Source organism: Salmo trutta, chromosome 23, assembly GCF_901001165.1.
Source record: "Salmo trutta chromosome 23, fSalTru1.1, whole genome shotgun sequence".
Taxonomy (NCBI): domain Eukaryota; kingdom Metazoa; phylum Chordata; class Actinopteri; order Salmoniformes; family Salmonidae; genus Salmo; species Salmo trutta.
The window spans coordinates 35,182,708-35,209,548 of NC_042979.1; the positions used below are offsets into that span (position 1 = coordinate 35,182,708).

Below are 26,841 nucleotides of genomic sequence, written 5' to 3' on the forward strand. Positions count from 1 at the left end.
GAGTCACTTCTAGCTCTAAGTCAGTGTAACCTGTAATAAGATATTACATTTCATAATGTAACAAGACAGTATAGTTACCTGAAGGAAATGGATGGGATCCTTTGTGTGTGAGAGCTGCTCCAGCTCAGCATCTCTCCTCCTCAGCTCAGCTATCTCCTGCTCCAGTTGCTCCAGGAGTCCTTCAGCTCGACTCACTTCAGCCTTCTCCTGGGCTCTGATCTGCTCCTTCACCTCGGAGCGCCTTTCCTCCATGGAGCGGATCAGCTCAGTAAAGATCCTCTCACTGTCCTCCACGGCTGCATCTGCAGAACGCTGTTAGGAGAGAGAGAGGGAGAGATAGATAGAGGATAGAAGGCTCCATGTTAATCCGTCTATTTCCTCTCTAACTTGGAACCCAGACAGCCTGTTCCCTACAGTGGGACTGGAGTCTCTCTCTCAAGTGAAATGGTGCATCTCTTCTGGTCAATAATAATAATAATAATAATAATAATAATACTCACCTTAAGAGGCTCCACAGCCTGTTGGAGCTCCTTCAGCACCTTCTCTCTCTCTCCTGGACTATGTTGTTAATTGTTACCAGTCACCACAGCACACGATTGACCAGCTTGTGTTTCTTTTGTCCAGGAGTGAGGTTGGAGGTGAGTCTCACAGTAAGATACCAGACAGGACATGAGGGCTTTCTGCTTTCTGGTCCCAGTGCAGAAATCACACGCCACATCTCCAGGTCCAGCATAGCTCAGAGCAGGGGGAGCAGCCTGGAGTCCTGTCTTCTTCAGTGTCTCCACCACCTCAGCCAACATGTTGTTTTTCCTCAGAGTAGGCCTTGGAGTGAAGGTCTGGTTGCACTGAGGACAGCTGTAGATGCCCTGGTCATCCTGATCCCAGTAGCTCTCAATACAGCTTCTACAGTAACTGTGTCCACAGGGAGTAGCCACCGGCTCCTTCAGTAGATCCAGACAGACAGAACAACAGAACTGTTCCTTCTCCAGCAGAACTCCCTGCTGAGCCATTTAGACTGTTGTTGTTCACTCTCACACAGACAGACGACAGAGAGACTCAGATCAGTTTAATTTCCTCAGAAGAGAGTTTGTGGGACGGACTTCCTGGTTCTGCCAAAGGGTGTGTGTGTGTGTGTGTGTGTGTGTGTGTGCGTGCGTGCGTGCGTGCGTGCGAGACAGAGAACCAAGAGAGAGACGTATCAGTGGAGACCGGTAGGAGGAGCAATAGGAGGACTGGCTCATTGTAATGAATGGAATGGAATAGTCAAAAGTGTTTTCCATGTTTGATGTGTTTGATACCGTTCCATTTACACCGTTCCAGCCATTATAATGAGCCAGTCCTCCTATAGCTCCTCCCACCAGCCGCCACTGGCGCATGTCTGTCAGCCACAATACGCATTTTACCAATAAACAAACAGTGAAGTCACTAGATTATAAAGAGGAATTTATTCAAAATGTTTAAAGAAAAAATTATCATTTTAGAGTATTTTACAGTACACTGCATGTATATATACATAGTGTCTGGTGATGGTTAAGTTGTTGGCTATTATCAAGGGAGAAATGAAAAAGCAGGACCCCTGATTTTGCTGACATCATTTCATTAGCTTTGTTTGATCATCACATTTAGTAGTTTTGTAAATAGTTCAGTATGCAGTAGTTACAAATGTATCAGTTTGATTTAGTAACAGTGTATCAGTGAAAGACAAACACATTCATAATCAACCATTACTTGGAATTATACCATGTTTCTATCCACTGATCATTCATAGAGCCTCTCTCTGGGGTGCATCTCAATAATGTGAAAAAAGGAAAGGAGACAAGGAAAGGAAGCTCCTTTAGAGTATGGAGATGTGTCCTCACAGCTGACTCCTGGGATTCAGGGTATTCCCGATCCAATCAAACAGGTCCACATGTGTGTGAGCCAACTGTGTCACAGCACAGTAGTCAACCAGCAACTCATACAGCTCACCTGAAACAGGGGAGAGGAATCAATCAATCAAACATGATTTACACGGCCACTAGGAGGATAGGAGGTTTGACTAAACACAGTGAAGGGAAGGAGGACTTTTTTGCATAACGGCAACGTGTGGAACCGCTGTCATATAAAAAAACAGAGCCCAAGGCAAGCCCATGTTTTTTTAATCCACGTTTGATCTCTTTTCTACCCTAAGTCCGCTTTGACAGGGTGCAGGGTCTTACATTGAGAGAATCTTCATCACATCAATAGAAAATAATACCAATCTATATAAAAAAAACTGTCCCGTGTTCATATTTCACAATCTCTTCAGGCTTTTGGAGTTGCCTATATGCACTCAAGCAAAATAATAGACCTACTCTTGATTTAGGCTATATTCTTGAATGCCAAATGTTTCTGATCAGTGATAGATGAGAAAACGAATAGATGAGCTTTACTACCTACACTAATTTGCCCAGCCAGAGAATTAACCAAATATAGCCTACAGATGGAGATTCAGTTTAACAAAATCTCACTGATTCAGAAGTCAGAGGCTTTTTGTCGGGAGTAAGCCTAGGCTACTAAGCAACTGTGAGAGAAGAACAAAATAATCCAGTTATTAAGATACATAACATGCTGGCTAAATGTTGTGATCAGAGATAATAAATGAGCCAACTAGACAAGATGATCACGAGCAGCCCTCACCTCAACTTAGCTAACATTTCACAGCCTAATTGTAACCTAACCAATATCCAAACAGAGAGTCAATGAAAAGAAAAATCTGACAATAACCCGTTTTTCATCCAATCTTCATAAAGTACACTATACAAAAGTATGTAAACACTCCTTCAAATTAGTGGATTCTGCTATTTCAGCTGACAGGTGAATAAAATCGACCACCCAGCCATGCAATCTCCATAGTAAACATTGGCAGTAGAATGGCCTTACTGAATAGCTCAGTGACTTTCAACGTGGCACCTTCATAGGATGCCACTTTTCCAACAAGTCAGTTTGTCAAATTTCTGCCCTGCTAGAGCTGCCCCGGTCAACTGTAACTGATGTTATTGTGGAGTCGAAACGTCTAGGAGCAACAACGGCTCAGCCTCAAAATGATAGGCCACACAAGCTCACAGAATGGGACTGCCGAGTGCTGAAGCTGCCTCTAGAAGCAACATCAGCACAAGAACCGTTCGTCGGGAGCTTCATGAAATGGGTTTCCATGGCCGAACAGCCGCACACAAGCCTAAGATCATGTGCAATGCCAAGCGTCGGCTGGAGTGCTGTAAAGCTCGCCGCCATTGGACTCTGGAGCAGTGGAAACATTCTCTGGAGTGATGAATCCCGCTTCACCACCTGGCAATCCGACGGACTAATCTGGGTTTGGCGGATGCCAGGGGAGGAATAATGGTCTGGGTCTGTTTTTCATTGTTCGGACTAGGCTTCTTAGTTCCAGTGAAGGGAAATCTTAATGCTACAACATACAATGACATTCTAGACGATTCAGTGCTTCCAACTTTCTGGAAACAGTTTGGGGAAGGCCCTTTCCTATTTCAGCATGACAATGCCCCCGTGCACAAAGCGAGGTCCATACAGAAATGGTTTGTTGAGATCGGTGTGAAAGAACTTCACTGGCCTGCACAGAGCCCTGACCTCAACCCCATCAAACACCTTTGGGATGAATTGGTCGCAGTTTTAAATTAGAACTTGTTCTCAACTGGCTTACCTGGTTAAATAAAGGTTAAATAAACATAAAAAAATAAAAATTTGAATGCCAACTGCGAGCCAGGCCTAATCGCCCAACATCAGTGCCCGACCTAACTAATGGTCTTGTGGCTGAAAGGAAGCAAGTCCGTACAGCAATGTTCCAACATCTATTGGAAAGCCTTCCCAGAAGAGTGGAGGCTGTTATAGCAGCATAGGTGGGGACAAGCAGGTGTCCACATACTTTTGGTCATGTAGTGTACATGTTGGATAAAACAATTGTCACGACAGGCCTGATGGAAACAGAAGAGTTGTTGGTAAACTTTCCAAATGTCGACAAAACAGAATACACTAGACAAGGTGGGATCTTTTTGTGTCTAATTAAATGAATTATGCGAGAAATGTTGGTGGAAACGCTTTTATACGCAAATATTGATATAATAACCATCCTATGGAAGTAAATATGGAGTCACGCGATGACATGTGTGGTCCTCCCACTACAACTGGTCAGGAAAGCATGCAGTTTATTAGGCTACACATGAAATAAGTTATGATGAACTTCACAGTGCGGTGAAAGTGCACGGTGATGACCTTGATGCTCCTTTCCAATAAATATTGAGGGTTTTATTCTGGTGACATGATGATCGATGCTTGACTGCTGTTTGACAAAGACATATATTCTCACTGTTGTACACATTGAATTTGGTACATTAATTACTTTTTGTGTGCACTGTGTCATCAAGCACAGATTTGTATCCGCAACAAGTCCATTTGGTGGAAACACACTGGTGGGAAAATGTGCATATTTCCTTTATGCGGATTTTAGAATATTCACAAGGAAATCTGTCGCCAATTGGATGGCAACCTAGCTATTGATTGATTTCTCAAGAGTTCCATGCTTGTCTCAAAGCAGTGTGAAACAGTGCTGAAATAGATGACAACACACAGGTAGGCTAACGCTATTGGAGTTTCATTAAGCAACAATTTGATGCCTTCAATTGCATTATCCTACTTTATTCCCATATTTTCGTCATTCAGTAATATTTATTCCCACAGTAATTCTTTATGGATCCATCATGTTGTGGTTAAGAAAACAGTGCATGTGATGGGCTATGTGAAGAGATGAGTGAAGTGACATGCCAACAAAGTTTACAACTGCCAGGAGGATAGAAGCAATGGGCGCAGCCTAGCAACCATCAAGAGCTTAAAAGCGTAGTGCATGTCAATGCCACCTTGGTTTGAATACACTGAACAAAAATATAAACGCAACATGTTAAGTGTTGGTCCCATGTTTCATGAGCTGAAATAAAAGATCCCTGAAATGTTTCATACGCACAAAAAGCTTAGTTCTCTCAAATGTTGTGCACAAATTTGTTTACATCACTGTTAGAGAGCATTTCTCCTTTGCCAAGATAATCCATCCACCTGACAGGTGTAGCATATCAAGAATCTGATTAAACATCATGATCATTACACAGGTGCACCTTATGCTGAGGACAATAAAAGACCACTCTAAAATGTGCAGTTTTGTCACACAACACAATGCCACATATGTCTCAAGTTTTGAGGGAGCGTGCAAATGGCATGCTGACTGCAGGAATGTCTACCAGAGCTGATTCCAGAGCACTTAATGTTCATTTCTCTACCATAAGCCGCCTTCAACGTCATTTTACAGAATTTGGCAGTACGTCCAACCGGCCTCAATATCGTTGGCCACATGTAACCACGCCAGCCCAGGACCTCCACATCCGGCTTCTTCACCTGCGGGATCGTCTGAGACAGCCACCTGGACAGCTGATGAAACTCTGGGTTTGCACAACCAAAGAATATCTATACAATCTGTCAGAAACCGCCTCAGGGGAGCTCATCTGCGTGCTCATCGTCCTCACCAGGGTCTTGACCTGACTGCAGTTCGGCGTCGTAACCAGCTTCAGTGGGCAAATGCTCACCGTCGATGGCCACTGGCACGCTGGAGAAGTGTGCCCTTCACGGATGAAATCCTGAGGCCCATTGTCGTGCCATTCATCCGCCGCCATCACCTCATGTTTCAGCATGATAATGCATGGCCCCATGTCGCAAAGATCTGTACACAATTCCTGGATGCTGAAAATGTCCCAGTTCTTCCATGGCCCGCATACTCACCAGTCACACACCAGATACCACACCCCTAGTTTTTTTTTTTAAGTACTGTATCTGTGACCAACAGATGCATATTTGTATTCCCAGTTATGTGAAATCAATAGATTAGGGACTAATGAACTGATTTCATTTTATGAACTGTGACTCAGTAAAATCTTTGAAATTGTTGCATGTATCGTTTATATTTTTGTTCAGTGTAGTTACTATAGTAACTCACCCACTGTAGATCTGAGTCTGTTCTATGGTAACTCACCCACTGTAGATCTGAGTCTGTACTATGGTAACTCACCCACTGTAGATCTGAGTCTGTACTATGGTAACTCACCCACTGTAGATCTGAGTCTGTTCTATGGTAACTCACCCACTGTAGTTCTGTGTGTACTAACTCACCCACTGTAGATCTGAGTCTGTTCTATGGTAACTCACCCACTGTAGTTCTGTGTGTACTAACTCACCCACTGTAGTTCTGTGTGTACTAACTCACCCACTGTAGTTCTGTGTGTACTAACTCACCCACTGTAGTTCTGTGTGTACTAACTCACCCACTGTAGTTCTGTGTGTACTAACTCACCCACTGTAGTTCTGTGTGTACTAACTCACCCACTGTAGTTCTGTGTGTACTAACTCACCCACTGTAGTTCTGTGTGTACTAACTCACCCACTGTAGTTCTGTGTGTACTAACTCACCCACTGTAGTTCTGTGTGTACTAACTCACCCACTGTAGTTCTGTGTGTACTAACTCACCCACTGTAGTTCTGTGTGTACTAACTCACCCACTGTAGTTCTGTGTGTACTAACTCACCCACTGTAGTTCTGTGTTGTACTAACACACCCACTGTAGTTCTGTGTGTACTAACTCACCCACTGTAGTTCTGTGTGTACTAACTCACCCACTGTAGTTCTGTGTGTACTAACTCACCCACTGTAGTTCTGTGAGTACTAACTCACCCTCTGTAGTTCTGTGTGTACTAACTCACCCACTGTAGTTCTGTGTGTACTAACTCACCCACTGTAGTTCTGTGTGTACTAACTCACCCACTGTAGTTCTGTGTGTACTAACTCACCCACTGTAGTTCTGTGTGTACTAACTCACCCACTGTAGTTCTGTGTGTACTAACTCACCCACTGTAGTTCTGTGTGTACTAACTCACCCACTGTAGTTCTGTGTGTACTAACTCACCCACTGTAGTTCTGTATGTACTAACTCACCCACTGTAGTTCTGTGTGTACTAACTCACCCACTGTAGTTCTGTGTGTACTAACTCACCCACTGTAGTTCTGTGTGTGACCAGTAGGTGGTGCATGTTCTGCAGCTCTCTCTCCAAGCTGAGGTTATTGAATGTGAAGAAGGTCACGCCCCTCTTGGCCCTGGCTGCAGCCATCAGCTGGATCAGAGCTGGGAGGGGAAAAACAACCAATCAGATCACTGAGTCATTTGAATTTTCAGAGTGGGTCTCTGTGGAATATCCTGTGGGTAGAGTTGAGTTAGTGTTTGGGGAGTTAGAAGCCAGGGTCAACAGTTAGGGGTACCTTTAACTTAAGGGTCAGCGGTTAACAGTTAGGGGTACCTTTAAGTAAGGGGTTAATAGTTAGGGGTACCTTTAAGTAAGGGGTTAACAGTTAGGGGTACCTTTAAGTAAGGGGTTAACAGTTAGGGGTACCTTTAAGTAAGGGGTTAACAGTTAGGGGTACCTTTAAGTAAGGGGTTAACAGTTAGGGGTACCTTTAAGTAAGGGGTTAATAGTTAGGGGTACCTTTAAGTAAGGTGTTAATAGTTAGGGGTACCTTTAAGTAAGGGGTTAACAGTTAGGGGTACCTTTAAGTTTGGGGTCTCCATTGAAGGCTCCGCAGCCCCAGTTGCCCGTGGCGATGTCAGGAAGGAAGTCTGGGTAAGTGTTGTCATCTGCCTTAAAGCCACAGTACGCCTGAGGGAGGATATTACAGGAGACCACCGACATCAGATTTATCTCCAGCCCTGCTCTAGCTAGCACACCTGATTCTACTAATCAGCTGTAATCTGGCCCCTACAGGAGAGGAGGGTTGTCTCTCACCTTGTTGAGTTCCCTGGTGACCTGTCTCATGTTGTACTGTTCTCTCTGGTTTCTGAAGTGGAGAGCATCCATGGCCACAATCTGTCTGTGTAGCCTCTGCCACTCATCCCTGCAAACACAGGCAGAGCAATCAGGGATTTTAGCGGGTACGTGAGTGGGTGTGTGTGTGTGTGAGTTTGTGTGCTCACCTCTCAATGTTGTCTCTGTGAGGCCCTACCCACTTAAAAGTGTCGCTGTAGCCACTGTACTGACTGAACTGTTGAGAACCTACAGAGAGAGAGAGAAAATGTGACGGAGGGAAAGGGAGAGGAGAGATTAAAGGTGATATAACCTGTGATCACACACACACCTGTGATGAAGAGACACTCATTGTCTCCTAGTTTCTCAGTGAAGAGTCGAGATACGATAAGTTCTGGGTTCATCAGGAACAGAATCTCCTCCTGAACCAGACCTGAGCCCAACACTCCACCTCCTATCATGTTACAGGCAAAGTCCACCTGAAACACACACACACACACACACACACACACACACACACACACACACACACACACACACACACACAGTGTTACACACTCACAAATTCACAAACACACACACACCCACTTAGCATTACACACTCACTTTTTCACACACACACACACTTAGCGTTACACACTCAAACACACAGTGTTACGCACACACACACTTAGCGTTACAGTCACAAATTCACAAACACACACTTATACAATGTTACACACACACACACACAAGCCAGTAGATGTCACCAACCTGTAGCATCCCTGCTCCCTGTTCCTCTATGCAGCCTGCTGAGGTGACGTGGAGTTTAGGAACAGTCTCCTTACAACTGACACACAGAGAAAGACAAGAGGGGACATATGAGTGAGTGAGTGAGTGAGTGAGTGAGTGAGTGAGTGAGTGAGTGAGTGAGAGAGAGTGGGCGAGCGAGTGTACCTCCCCCAGTTGGGCATGTCTCTGATGTAGCGCCTCTCAAAGGTCACCAGTCCAGTGGGCCTGGTCGCTGTCATGGCAACAACAAGGGTCAAAGTTCAGACAGGTAAATCTGGTTCCCACAGCAACTATTATCAGAGGGTATTCCTCATCGACACTCATCAGACTGTCTTAAATAGGTTCCTGTAACCTACATAATACACTCATTCTGTACCCTACAGTACTTGTATTCCAGTCATTATAGTGACTATAGTAGTGTGTGGTAGTAACTTACCTGGGTCTGTGACAGTGTGGAAGTAATGAAGGAGGGCTCTCAGCTTCTCTCTCTTCCTCTCAGAACACTTTTCAAACAGACTGACAACACAGAGAGATAGAGTGGTCACATGTTATCATCTGTTGAAGTTGGAATACTTTGTGTTGTCTCTATGTGTGTGTGGGTCCTCAGTGGAGTTTGTTGTGTGTGTTCTGACCTGTTAAAGTTGATGGTGGGGTAGTTGTGGTACTCTGCTCTGGGGTTGGGGGAGTTGCGGTGGGGGAAGGTGCAGTAGAAGGCGTTGGCCAGCAGACAAGCTATCTGACACTGGGACAACGTGATGGACTGAGTCCGGTCCTTCTGGAGTAGAGGGATAGCCTACACACACACACACACACACACACACACACACACACACACACACACACACACACACAGTAGAGAACACTCATACAGTACCTCTACAATCTGTACACTACCTCTGTACCCTACATAGTACACTACCTCTGTTCCCCGGCCCGGGGAAACGGTCAGAAAGAGGCCATATCGGATTCCAGAGGCCTGAAGGAAGGCCGTGAAATAAGAAGCGGAGGCTATGCTGAGGATGGGGGTCATTGAAGAGTCTCAGTGCATGATGCAGCCCCATCATGTTGGTGCCCAAACTGGACGATAGCCTCCGCTTCTGTAATGATTTCCGGGGTGTGAATGACATAAGCTTATTCGACGCCTACCCCATGCCGAGGTTGGACGATCGGCCGATTGGGGAAAGGCCCGGTACATCAGCAACCTCGACTTAACCAAAGGATATTGGCAGGTACCGTTGGCAGCCTCCTCCCGGGAGAAGACGGCGTTCTCGACACCTGACGGTTTGCATCAGTACCGGGTGCTCCCGTTCGGTCTCCATGGAGCCCCGCCCACCTTCCAGCGACTGATGAACAGAGTGCTTCGACCCCACCAGCAGTATGCAGCGGCATATCTGGATGATATCATCATCCACAGCCAAGGTTGGGAAGAGCACCTGACGCGCCTCCAGGCGGTGCTGGACGCGCTCAGACAAGCCGGGTTGACCGCGAACCCCAAGAAGTGCAAACTAGATTTAGAGGAGGTGGAGTACCTGGGGTATATGATCGGACGGGGGAACGTCAAGCCCCAGGAGAGGAAGGGTCAGGCAGTATGGGACTGGCCCGTCCCACGCACCAAGACACAGGTCAAGTCTTCCCCCCCTCACTGATCTACCCAGAGCCGCCTCCCGAAATCAGTGAAATGGACGAACGAGACAGAAGCGGCGTTCAGCCATCTGAAGGAAGTCCTGTGCTCCCATCCAATTCTCGTAATGCCCGATTTCCAGGTGCCGATGGTGGTCCAGACGGATGCATGTGATACGGGACTAGGCGCCGTTCTGTCCCAGATACACGATGGGGAGGAGCACCCCATCATGTACATCAGCCGAAAGCTGATACCTAGAGAAAAAAAGTACTCTACTGTTGAGAAAGAGTGTCTAGCGGTGAAGTGGGCACTAGACCCTCTCAAGTATTACCTGTTAGGTACCCACTTCCCCCTGGTCACGGAGCATGCTCCCCTGGTCTGTTAGGTACCCACTTCCCCCTGGTCACGGACCATGCTCCCCTGGCCAGGGGAAAGGAGACAAACGATCGGGTCACCAGGTGGTTCTTGTCCCTTCAACGCTTCTCTTTTTCTGTTGTGCACAGGTCAGGGGTGAAGCATGGAAATGTGGACGCCCTATTGAGAAGGGAGACATACGTCGCACTGATGACAGTCCCCTCCCCGACAGAGCTAAAGGGGGGAGACTCGTCGAGGCCTGGTGACAGACGGTGTATACATCACGAGGCGATGGCTCCATCTGCTGGATGTGCCAGGTCTCGACGGGTTCTCCGGCCAGGACTAATTGGGGCTGATTGGGAGTTGGTGAGTAATCAAGGGCTGATTGCTCACCAGCTGTGCAAGGCCCATAAAGCTGCCAGAAGGGCAGCACACAGGGAGAGTGGGTGAAGAAAGGACTCCCGTATAGTTGGGAACGGTTACAGAGGTAACAGGAGTGAGTGCAGTATTGATCCGGTCAGGATACAGCAAAATCCGGAGCCCAGAAGACGGTATCCCGGAGAGGGTCTCATGGGGGAGACCTATCCTTTTCTTTTTTGATGTATTATTTAAATAAACACCCTTGAAACCGAGCTAATCCTACTCTGTCCCTGTCTGATCTGTGTAAACGTCTTGACCAAACCCCCTGGTCTGCCACACTACATAGTACACTACCTCTGTACCCTACATAGTGTACATAATGCAGTTCCTATGTTGTTACCTTCTTGATATAGTGAGGCAGGCTGGAGGCCAGCTCTGCTATCTTAGGAAAAACAGACATGTAGTATTTCTCTTCTTTGGGTGATTTCTAGAGGAGAGGGAAAGGAGAATATATGTAATTCTACATAACACATTTAGAGAGAGTTGAACATTCACAGTGAAGTGGTAACTGACCTTAACAAAGGTATGCAGGGCATCAAAGGACCATTGAGCTTCATACCTTGGGTTGTATTTCTTTATGGCTTTCTAAGTGGAGAGAAACATGTAGATCATAGTTAAACAGTACTGGTCAAACATGCTAATCCCTCCTTAACTGTTACCCCAAACCCAGGTTAACATGAGGAGGCATGTTAGGAAATGTTAGGATAATAGAGACATGTTAGGAAATGTTAGGATAATAGAGGCATGTTAGGAAATGTTAGGATAATAGAGGCATGTTAGGAAATGTTAGGATGATGGAGGCATGTTAGGAAATGTTAGGATGATAGAGGCATGTTAAGAAATGTTAGGATGATGGAGGCATGTTAGGAAATGTTAGGATGATGGAGGCATGTTAGGAAATGTTAGGATGATGGAGGCGTGTTAGGAAATGTTAGGATAATAGAGGCATGTTAGGAAATGTTAGGATGATGGAGGCATGTTAGGAAATGTTAGGATGATGGAGACATGTTAGGAAATGTTAGGATAATAGAGACGTGTTAGGAAATGTTAGGATGATGGAGACATGTTAGGAAATGTTAGGATAATAGAGACGTGTTAGGAAATGTTAGGATGATGGAGGCATGTTAGGAAATGTTAGGATGATGGAGGCATGTTAGGAAATGTTAGGATAATAGAGGCATGTTAGGAAATGTTAGGATAATAGAGGCATGTTAGGAAATGTTAGGATGATGGAGGCATGTTAGGAAATGTTAGGATGATGGAGGCATGTTAGGAAATGTTAGGATAATAGAGGCATGTTAGGAAATGTTAGGATGATGGAGGCATGTTAGGAAATGTTAGGATGATAGAGGCATGTTAGGAAATGTTAGGATGATGGAGGCGTGTTAGGAAATGTTGGGATGATGGAGGCATGTTAGGAAATGTTAGGATGATGGCGGCATGATAGGAAATGTTAGGATGATGGAGGCATGTTAGGAAATGTTAGGATGATGGAGGCATGTTAGGAAATGTTAGGATGATGGAGGCATGTTAGGAAATGTTAGGATAATAGAGGCATGTTAGGAAATGTTAGGATGATGGCGGCATGTTAGGAAATGTTAGGATGATGGAGGCATGTTAGGAAATGTTAGGATGATGGAGGCATGTTAGGAAATGTTAGGATAATAGAGGTGTGTGTGTGTGTCGTACTTCTACGTCACCCACTGATGCAGTGGTCTTCTTGGCCAGACTCTCCAGCTGTTTAGAGACCACCTCCCACCGACTTTGCTCAGAGCTGATTACCTGTGAAAAGTCAATCAACCAACCGACCAATCAACAAATTAGCCAACAAACATAAATCAATCAACCAAATGTTCAATGAACCAATCAATTGACAAATAATGTATCAATCATCAGTAAATGAATGAATCAATGAACCCACCCTTCCAGTCTTGATGAGGCTTTCTGGTGAGCAGGGCATCTTAACAAAGTCACTGTGCCACACATGACGTCCAGAATGAGGTTTCAATGTCCTTTTATGGTGGAACTCATTCACCTGAATAGGGAGGTAGACAGAGACATGAATGATCTGTGAGAGACACTCTTTGTAGTCATTTTTTTGTGTGTAAACGTTCCAGTTCACTCTCAGTCACTTTAGATGCAAGCTTTTTTATTGATCTGCACTGGTTTAATTATCTCTCTTACATCTATGAGGACGTTGTGAGTTCTGCTGAAGGACAGCTGCTCCAGCTTCTGAGAGCAGCACGACCTCTTCTCCTTCTCACCCCTCGCACCCTCCGTGTCTCTTTTCCTTTCTCTATCCCTCCCTCCATTTGTGTCCCCTCCTCCACCCGCCTTTCCCTCCCCCTCTTTCTCCCTTTCTCCATCCCGTTCTCTCTCACTGTTTCTTTGCAGTGATTTGGTGACCAGGTTTCCAGCAAGGACCTCTCCGTTTGGGTGGCGTTTAACTGCCTGATCCCTGTTCTGCATGTCGTCGTTATGCTGCAGGACAGCTTTCATTTGGGAACTGTTGTTTTGATCGGCCATACCTGGAGATAGACAAGAGAGACAGGAGTAGGCTTATACTGTCTGCTCCTGAGTGATATATATCATATCAACATACAGGTTATATTAAATATACCTCACATGTGACCTATGATAAGACTATGTCATTTGTATGCAAAGTCTACTAAAATGTTTATCTGACTCCATAAATATGATGTTGCAATTTGCCAGCAGGACCACAGTTGAGTTACAGTAATAGGTTATCAAGAAAGGACTAAGAATTGTCTATATCAAAAGCAAATATTTAATTAGCATTATAAAATGAACGGATTTACATAAAAGGCATACAAGGGGGAGGAGACAGAGAGAGAGGGATAAGAGAGAAAGAGAGAGAGAGAGTGTGAGTGAGTGAGTGAATCTCACCACAGCTGGTCAGGAACAACGATAAAGGACAATGAATCTGAGACCATTTTATAACATCTGAGTTGTTTGGATTCAACATCTAAGTTGTTGACCAATGGCATTACTGCAAAGTTAACCTCCAATCAGATATCAGACCTACATGTAAAGACAACTGCACTTTCTCATAGCCTCAAGATGTAGGGGTGCTGAGGGTGCAGCAATAAAAATAAAAAAACAGCAAGAATTTGTGCTGTAGCAAAAAAAATAAAAAATATTTAAAAAAATTTCTGTTGCATTATGCGTCACATCTGGAGGAAACCTGGCACCATACCTACAGTGAAGCATGGTGGTGGCAGCATCACGCTGTGGGGATGTTTTTCAGCGGCAGGGACTGGGAGACTAGTCAGGATTAAGGGAAAGATGAACGGAGCAAAGTACAAAGCGATCTTGATCAAAACCTGATCCAGAGCGCTCAGGACCTCAGACTGGGGGCAAAGGTTCACCTTCCAACAGGACAACGACCCTAAGAACATAGCCTAGACAACGCAGGAGTGGCTTCGGGACAAGTCTCAATGTCCTCGAGTGGCCCATCCAGAGCCCGCACTTTGAACACGCTCAAGCATCTCTGGAGAGACCTGAAAATAGCTGTGCAGCGACTATCCCCATCCAACCTGACAGAGCTTGAGAAGATCTGCAGAGAAGAATGGGAGAAACTAACATTTCTACAAACCAGTTTTTTCTTTGTCATTATGGGGTATTGTGTGTAGATTGATGTGGAAAACAAACAATTCAATCCATTTTAGAATAAGGATGTAACGTAACAAAATGTTGAAAAAGTCAAGGGTCTGAATACTTTCAGAATGCACCGTACACCCCAATTTTTTTTCTTCGCCTCACGCAAGTCAACAAAGTCTGTTTTTTTAATATCCAGTGCAAATGATAGTTCCTCAGTATTTGAAACATCTTTCCAACACTCCCAGCCTCGGTGTGATAGAGCAAAATATCATGATCTGATATCCATATATCCAGTGGAAACGCCATAAAAAACAGCTTTCTGTTCTGAGCTCACTGGCGCAGGAAACTTTGAGGGCCCGGAATAGGCTAGTTGATACAATGTGATGATTTGATGCAATGTTGAACTTGTTGAAAGGGAGGCAGACAGGCAGAGAAGAGAGATGAATGTGATTGAAAGAACCAGAATTTATCATATTTTCTACTGTTTTTATTTGTCCACTTTAGGCCTTTTACTTATTTGATGATGGAAGTTATAGGCCTACTGCTGCAATGGCCTTCCATGCTCTCATTTCTTTAGCCACCAATGGACCACAATGTATCAATGTGTCCATATGGCAGAGGCAAATGCTCTTGATGAATTTTAACTTTTAGATTTTTATAATTTTCCTTCAGATTTTTATGATTAACCACGAGACAATGATTTTGAAAAACTAAAACGTTATTGAAATTAAACTGTTCCACGAAAATGGACCATTTAGTTTGTTTGTCTTTGAAATAACACCAAAATGAACGCAGACTAATCTATATAATCATGTTGTCACATTGACACTTTGATGAATATTACCGTCAGAACATAGCACTCAGTTCCGTGTATCAGTCAAATGGTCTAATACTTAAAAAAAAAATGTATTTCACCTTTATTTAACCAGGTAGGCTAGTTGAGAACAAGTTCTCATTTACAACTGCGACCTGGCCAAGATAAAGCAAAGCAGTGTGACACAGACAACAACACAGAGTTACACATGGAGTAAACAAACAAGCCAATAACACAATAAACAAGTCAATGCTACAGTAGAAAAAAGAAAGTCTATATACAGTGTGTGCTAAAGGCATGAGGTAGGCAATAAATAGGCCATAGGAGCAAATAATTACAATTTAGCAGATTAACACTGGAGTGATAAATGAGCATATGAAGATGTGCATGTAGAGATACTGGTGTGCAAAAAGAGCAGAAAAGTCAATAAAATAAAAACAGTAAGGGGATGAGGTAGGTAGATAGGGTGGGCAATTTACAGATGGACTATGTACAGCTGCAGCGATCGGTTAGCTGCTCAGATAGCTGATGTTTAAAGTTGGTGAGGGAAATAAAAGTCTCCAACTTCAGCGATATATAATAATGTAGCCTATATAATACACTTGATGAAATTAAATAGAATATTAGTTTCAATTTCCCGACTACTCGTTCAAATTGAATTTAGAATTTTTCCACCCATTAAAATTGAGATTTTATATTGTTTTTCCAATTTACCTTTATTTGTTTGAAAATTCAAAATGAAATATTGGTGTGGCTGGGAAAACGGTTATTTCTTAAATCTGTGGTTCAAGTGGACGCTACCGCTTCAGTGCTGGCGAGATTAGCCTTGCCTACACTATAAAGTGGTAAATTAATGTGGCACACACACACACACACAGGGGCGGATTGGCTGATCAATTTTTAGCCGAATGTGCCGGTCTAACTTGTTTTTTTTGTGCAAATGATCAAGGAAAAAATTATTTACAAGCAAGCAAAAACTGCTACTGTGTATTAATGTTTTACTCAATAATAAAGCTGTACATGACAGATTCTAACTCTTTGACTTATTTCTACCTAAGGGATGTTGAAACCTGGGATGACTCATGACTGACTTGGAGGTGAAGACAACAACAAAAAAATCCTCAAAGAGCCTATTCCAGAAATCAAGTCATTATCAATGTCTTGTGCATTTATTTTCATTCTGATGTGTGTATATCACTTCCAAACCTGTTTCTGAGAATCACACCACTTCCTGCTTTCTACCCACACAGAGAGGGAGTTTGCATGACGCTCTGCAGCGCTGCAGTGCATTGTGGTCTCATGGCCTACACTCAGATGGAACCGTCATATACGTGGGTTCATCTGGGTCAGATCTTATTTTTCCACTCTGAGAAAAAGGAAGTTGTGTGTAGGCTACATTTACAACAGTTCAAAACTTTGAGTTGATGTCTGAAATTATGCATGCAAGTTTAACATTATCCTGCTAAGAATATCTTAATCACTGGTATAAGTTATGAATGTTCCTTTTTGCTAAATATGTTTATGGTCTGAGGGGGTGAGCAATGGAACAACATTGCTGTGGTTAATGTATCACATTGCTGCCTGTATCTCTAAATTCATGCACACTTCATCCCATCATAGTGTCGGTGGTGGATGTTAATTTAGTGGCAGGGGTGGACTGGCCATCTGGCATTTCAGGCGGTGGGCATGTTTTTGTGCAAAATTATCATTATCTGGCTAACACTGGGGGCTACACGGAAATAAATGGGCTGGTGTGGGGGGCCTTGAGGAAAAACATGGCCCAGTGTGTTAGAAATGCTAGGGCTGGTCCCAGTCCGCACACACACACACACACACCAGGTATCTCCGAGGCAATGCTATACCATTCTAACGGCCATTGTGCGTTGTCAAGACACTGAATGGGGTTAACTCTCGTGGTACGGTCACCGACTGTGAAGAGACATGGAGTTGCGTACATCAGTTGCTGTCAGACTGCCCTTCGCTACAATGTTATCTTCAAACCCCTGCGTATGCCAACACCGTGTATAGAAAGTCTAACAGCTAGGCCTAGCCTACAAGTCACAATGGAAGGTTAACTTACAAATCTGTGCTTAATGGCATTGTGTTTTATTTAAACATCCAATGAAGTAGCCTCATAGGCTTGTTATCTTGTGAATGTAGCCTAATGCACAGATTGCGCCGAGATCTATTGCGCGTCCCTGTCGACTCACGAGTTGCCCCCCGAACCCTGTGATGAACATCTTGGGGCAGGGGTTCAGGTAAAGCAGCGTCTGAGACAGCAATTTTACGGTCCATTGTTATAACCTATTAAAGGTCTAGACACTAGCCTCTGTACAGTGAACAAGTAGCCTAAGTTAGCGGTATAGCAGAGATAAATGCATAGCCCATAATGGAGATGACGATAATGGAGATGACGCCCATGTTTTGGGATAACTTATGCATCCTTCATTCCTCCTATCCTTGAATGATAGGTGAAAGGAGATGTTACGCTATGCTACCAACCAAGTGATGTCAGATCAGTGATTATTTCTACAGCCTATGATCATTGATATAATATACACTGTATATACAAAAGTATGTGGACACCCCTTCAATTTAGTGGATTTGGCTATTTCAGCCACACCCATTGCTGACAGGTGTATAAAATCAAGCACATTAAATCACGCACACAGCCATGCAATCTCAATAGCCAAACATTGGCAGTAGAATGGCCTTACTGAAGAGTGACTTTCAACGTGGCAACGTCATAGGATGCCATCTTTCCAACAAGCCAGTTGGTCAATTTTCTGTGCTGTTATTGTGAAGTGGAAACATCAAGAACTGTTCAACGGGAGCTTCACGAAATGGGTTTCCATGGCAGCCGCACACAAGCCTAAGATCACCATGCGCAATGCCAAGTGTCGGCTGGAGTGGTGTTAAGCTCGCCACCATTGGAATGAATCACACTTCACCATCTGGCAGTCAAATCAGGGTTTGGCAGATGCCAGGAGAACACTACCTGCCGAATGCATAGTGCCAAATTTGTTTGGAGGAGGAGGAATAATGGTCTGGGTCTGTTTTTCATTGTTCGGGCTAGGCTTCTTAGTTCCAGTGAAGGGAAATTTTAAAACTACAGCATACAATAACATTCTTGACGATTCTGTGCTTCCAACTTTGTGGCAACAGTTTCTGGAAGGCCCTTTCCTATTTCAGCATGACAATGCCCCTGTGCACAATGCGAGGTCCATACAGAAATGGTTTGTCGAGATTGGTGTGAAAGAACTTGACTGGCCTGCACAGAGCCCTGACCTCAACCCCACTGAACACATTTGGAATGAATTGGAACTCCGACTGTGAGCCAGGCCTAATCGCCCAACATCAGTGCCCGACTTCATTAATGCTCTTGTGGCTGAATATGGAAGCAAGTCCCCACAGCAATGTTCCAACATCTAGTGAAAAGCCTTCCCAGAAGAGTGGAGACTGTTTTAGTAGCAACTCCATAATAATGCCCATGATTTTGGAATGAGATACTAGACAAGCAGGTGTCCACATAATAATTGATCTAAATACAAAAAGTATTTCAAGAAACTGAGAATCCATCCATGAATATATTCAAACAGCACCTAAATTCCATTGAAACTGAGAATCCATCCATGAATATATTCAAACAGCACCTAAATTCCATTGCTTTGCAGGAGTGGTCCTTGAGTTGCCTCTCGTCCCTCTGACACGTTTGCATAAAATCCCTCCTTCACTCCTCCCGCAGTCATTGGATAGGCCTATAGAGCTATAATGCCAATAAACTATAGTCTCATTTCATTTCACTTGCCCACTGCAACCTACTGTTAGCGTACAGGTTATGGGTTCTCAATATAGTGGGCCAGTGTAGGTTTATAATGGGCAGCAAAATAGCAGTTGTAGCGAATTTGGAGGACAGTTCGACATAGCCACATATCTCAAGATAATTTGTTTAATTGGGTGTGCTCATGTACTATTTACAGTCGTTAGAAGGATAGTTGCCATAAGAGGGAAATACACCATGGTTAGTAAAGCACCATGGTCGTTAATAGTTGCCATTACACAAAGATTTTTGACTCCCCCTATTCTGAACCTCCCTTTCGTCACATAGGCCAAGATGTTGACTTCTAAACTACTGTAGGCTATGAAAGGTGTTTGCTACGCAGCAGAATATTGTAGCCACTTCAGAAGGCTGAATGACAGGGACTCAATCCCAGGTCTCTTCTCAGTCAGTGACAGAGCCAAGAGTTTCTTCATCCGGTTGTGCTCATAACGCACCATGGCCATTAGAAGAGTGTATGCCTATAGTCTGAAGTTGTATGCGTGTGTGTGTGTGTGTTTGCGCACAGTGACGGCCTGTTATATGTGCCAAACTTCGCCTCTAAAGGGCCAAAGTCCGTGACTCACAGCACTCGCTTTCCTGTCTGCTCTGGTGTGTGTTGGTTCTTTATTGAATTTTTACTATCTTGTCTCATTGCTGCGATTGTTCAACGGGCTGGGGACGCGAAGGTCGAGTCATACGTCCTCTGAAACATAACAAACAGCGCTTCTTAACACCTGCCCGCTTAACCCGGAAGCCAATGGGTTATCTGATCATACACAACCAATTATCACTTTGGATGAGTATAGGGTCTGTAGTAGCCTAGTGGCGTCCACTATAACCATGTATTTCAAAATCACCCAGTTTTTCTAACCGCACCAATATTTTTACGTTCCCTTTTCAGACGACACAAGGTCAATTACAACGTTGAAAATGTTTAACTCAGTTTCTATTTTTCAATTTGAACAATCCTATTTGATCATTGGATTGATAAGCGTTACACGCACCGGGGGTAAATTGTGTAGGTGGGCTACTCACTTAATAAATAATGCCCGAATCCGCAGCTAATTTCTGAAGAGCAAAAGTATGTGTTTTTCCAGAACGCATTTAGAACTCTTCGTGAAGTTCCAGCAATCCTGAAAATGAAAGTGAAACGTAGACGAGGCAAATTTTCAAGCACGTCGCCTGTGCAAATGACGTAACGGCATACGTGCGTGTTTGTGTGAAGTGAAGTCAACTTTGTTCTAAGGGCAGAAATAATCTGATTGGTTTAGGGAAGAACAAATGCGATTGGTTTCTAAAAGGTCAATGGTCAGAGTTTAAGTTGCACAACTTTTGGAAACATGGAAAAGGTTTGAACTCAGAATCTTGTAAATACAACTTTGAGTTATAAGTTGTAACGTTTTCAAATGATTGTGTTACAATAGTCAGACAAATGTGACAATATGTCTAGATACAACTGGTTTCCTGTAGCATATGTAGCAAGCTAGCAGAAACATGCTAAGCTAATCAGTGCAAGCTAGCAAATAAGCATTTAGCAACCTCTTAGCCACTCATATTGAATTAGTAAATGGAGCTAGCTAGAAAATATACAAGAAAGTCAGCTAACATTTGTTTTATTCAAGTGTTAAGTTGAATAAGCTATATGCACATAAACGAGGACAGCAATGTAAATTGCTAAGCTAAACAGAGCTAGTTGACTTGCAGATCTCTTACTAATGTTGAGTCATAGAATAGAGCTAGCTAGCTAGGTCTCAAATATACCATTAAGTAATCTCCCACGTCATCAGTATTTTGTGGAATAAGCTAAATAAACAAACAAATTGGAATGAACTAGCCCTGGGTTCCCGAAATGTAAAATGCTAAGCTAAACTGGACTCGCTGGTTAAGCAGATAATGTTGAATCATAAAAAGAGCTAGCCAATTATTTTTGTTTATATCACTTATTCAACTAACAGATTTACTGGCAGATTTGTCACCTAACTTGCTAGCGATTTTATAATTCAACTTTAGGAGATAGCTCTCAGCTAAGCTACATTTGGCGTAGCATTTTATGTTTCTGCCCCCAGGGAAGCGTAACAGTCCATTGAAATGTTTAAGTTTATAAAGTTTATTCAACTAAATATTCTGATAAATTAAGTGGAAGCCTAGCTGGCTAGCTCTATTCTATGACTCAACATTAGTAAGAGATAGCGTAGCACCCCATATTATCGGTATATTCAACAGCGTTATCTTGTGATCAAGCCATCAATGTTTTGTGATTATTGGTGTTTGACATTTCAGTGGAAATACTACTACTATCAGCTTTTTGATAAGCGGTTTAGCAAAAAAATATGTCCTGTATTATCGGCATATGGGCTCCCAAGTGGCGCAGCGGACTAAGGCACTGCATCTCAGTGCAAGAGGCATCACTACAGTCCCTGGTTCGATTTCAAACTGTATCACTTCCGGCCGTGATTGGGGGTCCCATAGGGTGGCGCACAATTGGCCCAGCGTTGGCCGGTGTAGGCCGTCATTGTAAATAAGAAAATGTTTTTAACTGATTTGCCTAGTTAAATAAAGGTTACATTTAAAAAATAAAAACATGGTCTCCAGTTATTGGCCATCTTACTATTTTGTTCAATTACAATATATATATGTTTAATTTAGTTAAAAAAGAGACACCAACCTCGTATCCGAAGTGTTTACTAGATAGTTGACTAGTTGGCTAGCCTTCCAGTAAAAATAAAAAAAAAGACTTGTCAACTTTTCATCGCGTAGCCCGGTGTGCCCTTCTGTACTCTTCAGTGTCTTCAGTGTTGTAACCAAATAATATCTCATTATCTGTTTTACAGATTCATCTTTTGTTTTCAGAAAGTAGATACGTTTAATACTCACATATGAGTTTGAATAATTTTGGTAAAAAGTTGGATATTAAATGATGTGTATGTATGTGTGTGTATGTCAAATATATATATATATATATATATATATATATATATATATATATATAAACCCAACTTAATTTACATAAACTGCAATGAAAATCGGTGGTCAGCTAGCTAGAAAGGTGTCTTTAGTCGCAAAACGTACGTTATTTTCCAGGCCATTTAAATGTTGTGCTCAAAGTGATTTAATCCTCCAACCGCTAGAGTGTCCGATGTTGGTGGAAAATTAGCTAGCTATCTGTCCATCCCCATTTTCTTAAATTCATATAGTTTATTCAATTTAACATTTCAATGAAGAAAATCTTAGCTGACTTGTATATTTGACACCTAGCTAGCTCTATTTATTAATTTGAGGTTGCTAAATGCATATCTAGCTAGCTTGCTCTGATTAATTACTCTTTGCTTCAAGTCAGGAGACTAGTTGTATTTTAGAGCAATTGTCACACTTATCTCTGACACAATAATGATTTCAAAACATTACAACTTGTATGTCAAAGTTTAATTAACAAGATTCTCAGTTCAAACCTCCGCTTGTTTTTAAAAGTTGTGCATCTGTTAAACTCCGCCCATTTACCTTTTAGAAACCAATCAGATCATTTCTGCCCCTAGAACAAAGTTGACTACACTCAATCGGCGCCATGCATTGAATAACTAGTTATTCTATTCGCACATTTGATAATTTGTCATTGCATATTCAGCACGAAATAAAGTAGGTATCTGTTACAATAATCTCATCAGGATGAAATGCAAATTCGCTATGTGGAAGAGTAACTGTCAAGACGACCCTTGAACACAAGGTGGCGGTGATGGACAGTAATCCAGGGACTCTGGTGTAGTCAATTGTATGCGCTGTCTCATACTCCTCATACTATAATCTGATCTGGAAACACAGAATAAGAGGCAAAGATAGCATGGACAATTAAAACACACCATCGGTCTGTAATCAATATGTTTCTGGACAGATGGAGGGGTCGGAGCTGTTTGTGTGTGCGTATGGGTGCATGACACGCCTGTGGACCTGTATGTGTACATGCCTGTGTGTGTCAGTGGAGGCTGCTGAGGGGAGGACAGCTCATAATAATGTCTGGAATGGAGTCAATGGAGTGGTATAAACCACATGGAAACCACATCTTTGATGTGTTTGATACCATTCCATTAACTCCATTCCAGCCATTATTAAGAGCCGTCCTCCCCTCAGCAGCCTCCACTGTTGTGTGTATACCTGAATGTGCGTGTGTGTAGTCGGGGCACACAGACACAGGTATGTAGGGCTGTGAGGATTATGGAATTTTGGGTAACAGTTAATTGTCATGCAAATAGCCTTGGTTATTGTCAAAATTGTTTAAAAAAATGTTTTGAGCTAGTAATGCATCATAATGCATTTTTTTAAATTAGCAATGACATACCTAATTAATACAGCACAGCTTTGGGAACACCCCTGTCTCAAAAATGAATGTTTCTGAGGCGTCACTACAGACCCGGGTTCAATCCCGGCCTGTGTCACAACCGGCCGTGACCGGGAGTACCATAGGACGGTGTACAATTGGCCCGGCGTCATCCGAGTTAGAGGATTGGCTGGGGGGGCTTTACTTGGCTCATTGCGCTCTAGTGACTCCTTGTGGCGGGCCGGGCGACTGCAGGCTGACGGTGGTAGTCAGTTAAACTGTGTTTCCTCTGACACATTGGTGCAGCTGGCTTCCAGGTTAAGAGGGCGGTTGTTAAGAAGCGCGGTTTGGCGGGTCATGTTTCGGAGGACGCTTGACTCGACCTTCGCTTCTCCCGAGCCCGTTGGGGAGTTGCAGCGATGAGACAAGATTGTAGTGGCATCGCATTTGGATATCATGAAATTGGGAGAAAAAGGGGATAAAATACACACAAAACAAATGGTTCTGACCATTTGGAAATTAAGCTTCTCCCGTCCGTGCTGTTCTACTCGTCAAATGACTACCAACTTTACCCATTTCATGTAAAAATGCTATAGGGTAAAACTATATCTACTTGAATACAAAGTTGTATCCCACCTACTCCTAAAATGAATATTAAGATGATTATCTTTTTTTTCTTTCACGATTTTTGTCCATAATTGTTGTTTACACGACGATACGATAATTGTGCCAGTCCCAGTCAGTAGGCAGTGAATGTGAGTGTGAGGGGTAGAGAGGCAGATGGCAACTGTATCAGTTTGCCTTAGGCATGTGGTCTGCAAATATGAGAGGGAAAACCAGGGACTACACATTGCTAGAGATTGTGTGAGCAGTCTGTGTCATTACATGGATGAGTTGAGTGTGTGTGTGTGTGTGTGTGTGTGTGTGTGTGTGTAGGACTACTGTATTTGGCTGAGCGAGGGTGGAGACCCTTGTTCACTCTTCCTGTGTGTGTCTGTTATTGTGGGTCAGGCATTTCTGTGGAATGTTCCGCCCCTGGCCAGAGAGAAGTCACCACAATGGAATGCACTGAGAAAACAGAAAAACAAAACACTGACTAAGAAAGGCCAGAAAATGAAGAAAGGCTACCTTGCATGTGTGGGTAAGCACACACACCTGTGTGTGTGTGTCTAACGTCTCTAAAATAATGTAAAAGAGTGTAAAAGATCGGTCAGCGCAGGAGAGAGAGAAATAGAAAGAAAGGAAAAACTTCCATTCCCTTTGTCTCCATCATCAGCTGCAGCAATAGCAGTGCAGAGACAGACATAATCACATGCAGACACTTCACACTCTCTCTCCTCTCTCTTGTTTCCGCTCTCTCTCTCCCCCTCCCTCTTTCTTTTCCTCTTTCTCTACTTCTTGTCTCTCTTTCTCCTATCTCTCTTCTCGCTCCTCCCTCTTATTTCTCTCCCTCCCTCTCTTCTCTGCTCAGAGATTAGCTGGAGGTCATATTGCTGCAATAGTGATCCTCCTGCCTCAACCACACACACACACAGAAATATCAGATCAATACTGAAGCACCATTTGACCCTGTGCCCTGTAAGCGTGTGTGTGTACGTGCTTGAGTGTGTGTGCGTTCACTCTGTGTGCTAGTATGTGGAGTGGGAGTCAGGAAGACTCGGTTGTTAAATGACTGCAGTGGATTGGAATGGTGGGGAGTTGGTGAGTGTGTGTGTGTTCGCGCTGCGGCAGGTCGTGGGGGGAGGGGGCATAGGACGGGGTGGAGAGGAAGGGAGGGAGGAGGGTGAAGAGGAGGCGGTGGGGGGGAGAGGGAAGATGAGGAGTAGGAGGGAGAGGAGGAGGGGACACTGGGTAGAGGAGAGAAAGATGAAGAAAAGGAGAGGATCTCTACCTGTTTCCAGGGCAACGGAAAACTGCAGGTCGGAGTGTTTTCTCCACGCTACGCTGCCCTCTAGCAGAATACTGCAGACACCTCTGCACACACACTGCAGACACCTATAAACACACACACACACAACACAGACTTACCTCAGTACATACTGAGCAGTGTGTCCTTGCTTCTGAATCTCTGCTAGTGATGGGCTATGAGCAGCTCTGTACCTAACACTGAATAACTGTTTTACATCAGGTCAGGACTTAATGTATAAGGTGAGTGTGTGTGTTTATGTCTGCCCCCCCCCCCCCCACATGCACACACAAACCAGCTGTAGTTTATGACCACTTCATGTATATTAATCATCTATAAGGTGTCTATAAACAGAGTATTAACTGTGTATTCAGTCTATGGTCTGCCACCGCTGGCTTTGTCGTCCCACACAAACACACACACACACGTTCCCTTGTGTATTGCTCTGACCTGACATCAGGAGAGGGCAGCTCTGTTCAGCCGTACTCAACAACACTCTTCATCTATTGTTCTCCTCACCACCCTCTCCCTCCAGCTCTGCCTCTCCACCCACCTCTCTGTCATTCCCCTCTGCAGCCCCTCTCTCCCCCTCGATTTACCCCTCCTATCCCCTTTTCATCCCACCTCCCTCCCTCTCCACCCCCCTCTGTCCTTTGATTTCTCCCTCCCATCCCCTCTCTTCACTCCCCTCTTTCCCTGTCAACCTCCTTTCTCCCTCCCTACCCCCTCTTTCCCTCTACACCCCCTATCTTCCACCCTACAACCTCTCCCCCCCCCCCCCCCCCCCCCGTCTGGCTAATTCCCATCATACAGTATGTGATTGCCTAGGGTGGAACATACCAACCGCACTAGATCAAGGGAAGGCACAGAAAGGAAGGAAAGCGTTTTAGTTTCCATCTTGACACACACTTTAGAACCTGTCTTCTCTACTACAGCAGTGTTCCTTAAACCAATCCTCAGGAACTCCCAGTTGTTTCACATAGCTGTTACATTTCACCACTAGCCCGACTGATTCAGCTAATTAAGGGCTTGCTGATTAGCTCATTCATGCTAGTAAAACCAAATGCATGCTTTTCAACCGTTCGCTGCCCGTACCCACCCGCCCGACTAGCATCACTACTCTGGACGGTTCTAACTCAGAATATGTGGACAACTATAAATACCTAGGTGTCTGGCTAGACTGTAAACTCTCTTTCCAGACTCACATTAAACATCTCCAATCCAAAATTAAATCTAGAATCGGCTTCCTATTTCACAGCAAAGCCTCCTTCACTCACGCCACCAAACATACCCTCGTAAAACTGACTATCCTACCGATCCTCGACTTCGGCGATGTCATTTA

The 26,841-nt window shown here is 43.8% G+C and overlaps 1 protein-coding gene across 1 annotated transcript; it reads right to left on the reverse strand.

Moving 5' to 3' along the window:
* Window positions 1–1,426: 1,426 nt before the first annotated feature.
* Window positions 1,427–25,608, reverse strand: pargl (poly (ADP-ribose) glycohydrolase, like). The gene is made up of 16 exons (XM_029710002.1): window positions 25,485–25,608; window positions 13,214–13,557; window positions 12,951–13,064; window positions 12,719–12,811; window positions 11,543–11,614; window positions 11,370–11,456; window positions 9,267–9,427; window positions 9,071–9,150; window positions 8,800–8,866; window positions 8,617–8,692; window positions 8,195–8,342; window positions 8,034–8,112; window positions 7,846–7,954; window positions 7,611–7,719; window positions 7,062–7,190; window positions 1,427–1,968 (listed from the first exon to the last, which is right to left on the reverse strand). Exons 2-16 carry the CDS (start codon window positions 13,553–13,555, stop codon window positions 1,856–1,858), a joined length of 1,779 nt encoding a protein of 592 aa, XP_029565862.1. The 5' UTR covers window positions 13,556–13,557; window positions 25,485–25,608; the 3' UTR covers window positions 1,427–1,855.
* Between the last annotated feature and the right edge of the window lie 1,233 nt (window positions 25,609–26,841).

Coding starts and splice junctions, on each gene's coding strand:
- pargl (XM_029710002.1), bottom strand. CDS start 13,555: ATGGCCGATCAAAACAACAGTTCCCAAATGAAAGCTGTCCTGCAGCAT. Junction 8,343..8,616: donor AGGGAGCAGGGATGCTACAG/GTTGGTGACATC, acceptor TGTGTGTTTCAG/GTGGACTTTGCCTGTAACAT. Junction 7,955..8,033: donor CACAGAGACAACATTGAGAG/GTGAGCACACAA, acceptor CTGTGTTTGCAG/GGATGAGTGGCAGAGGCTAC.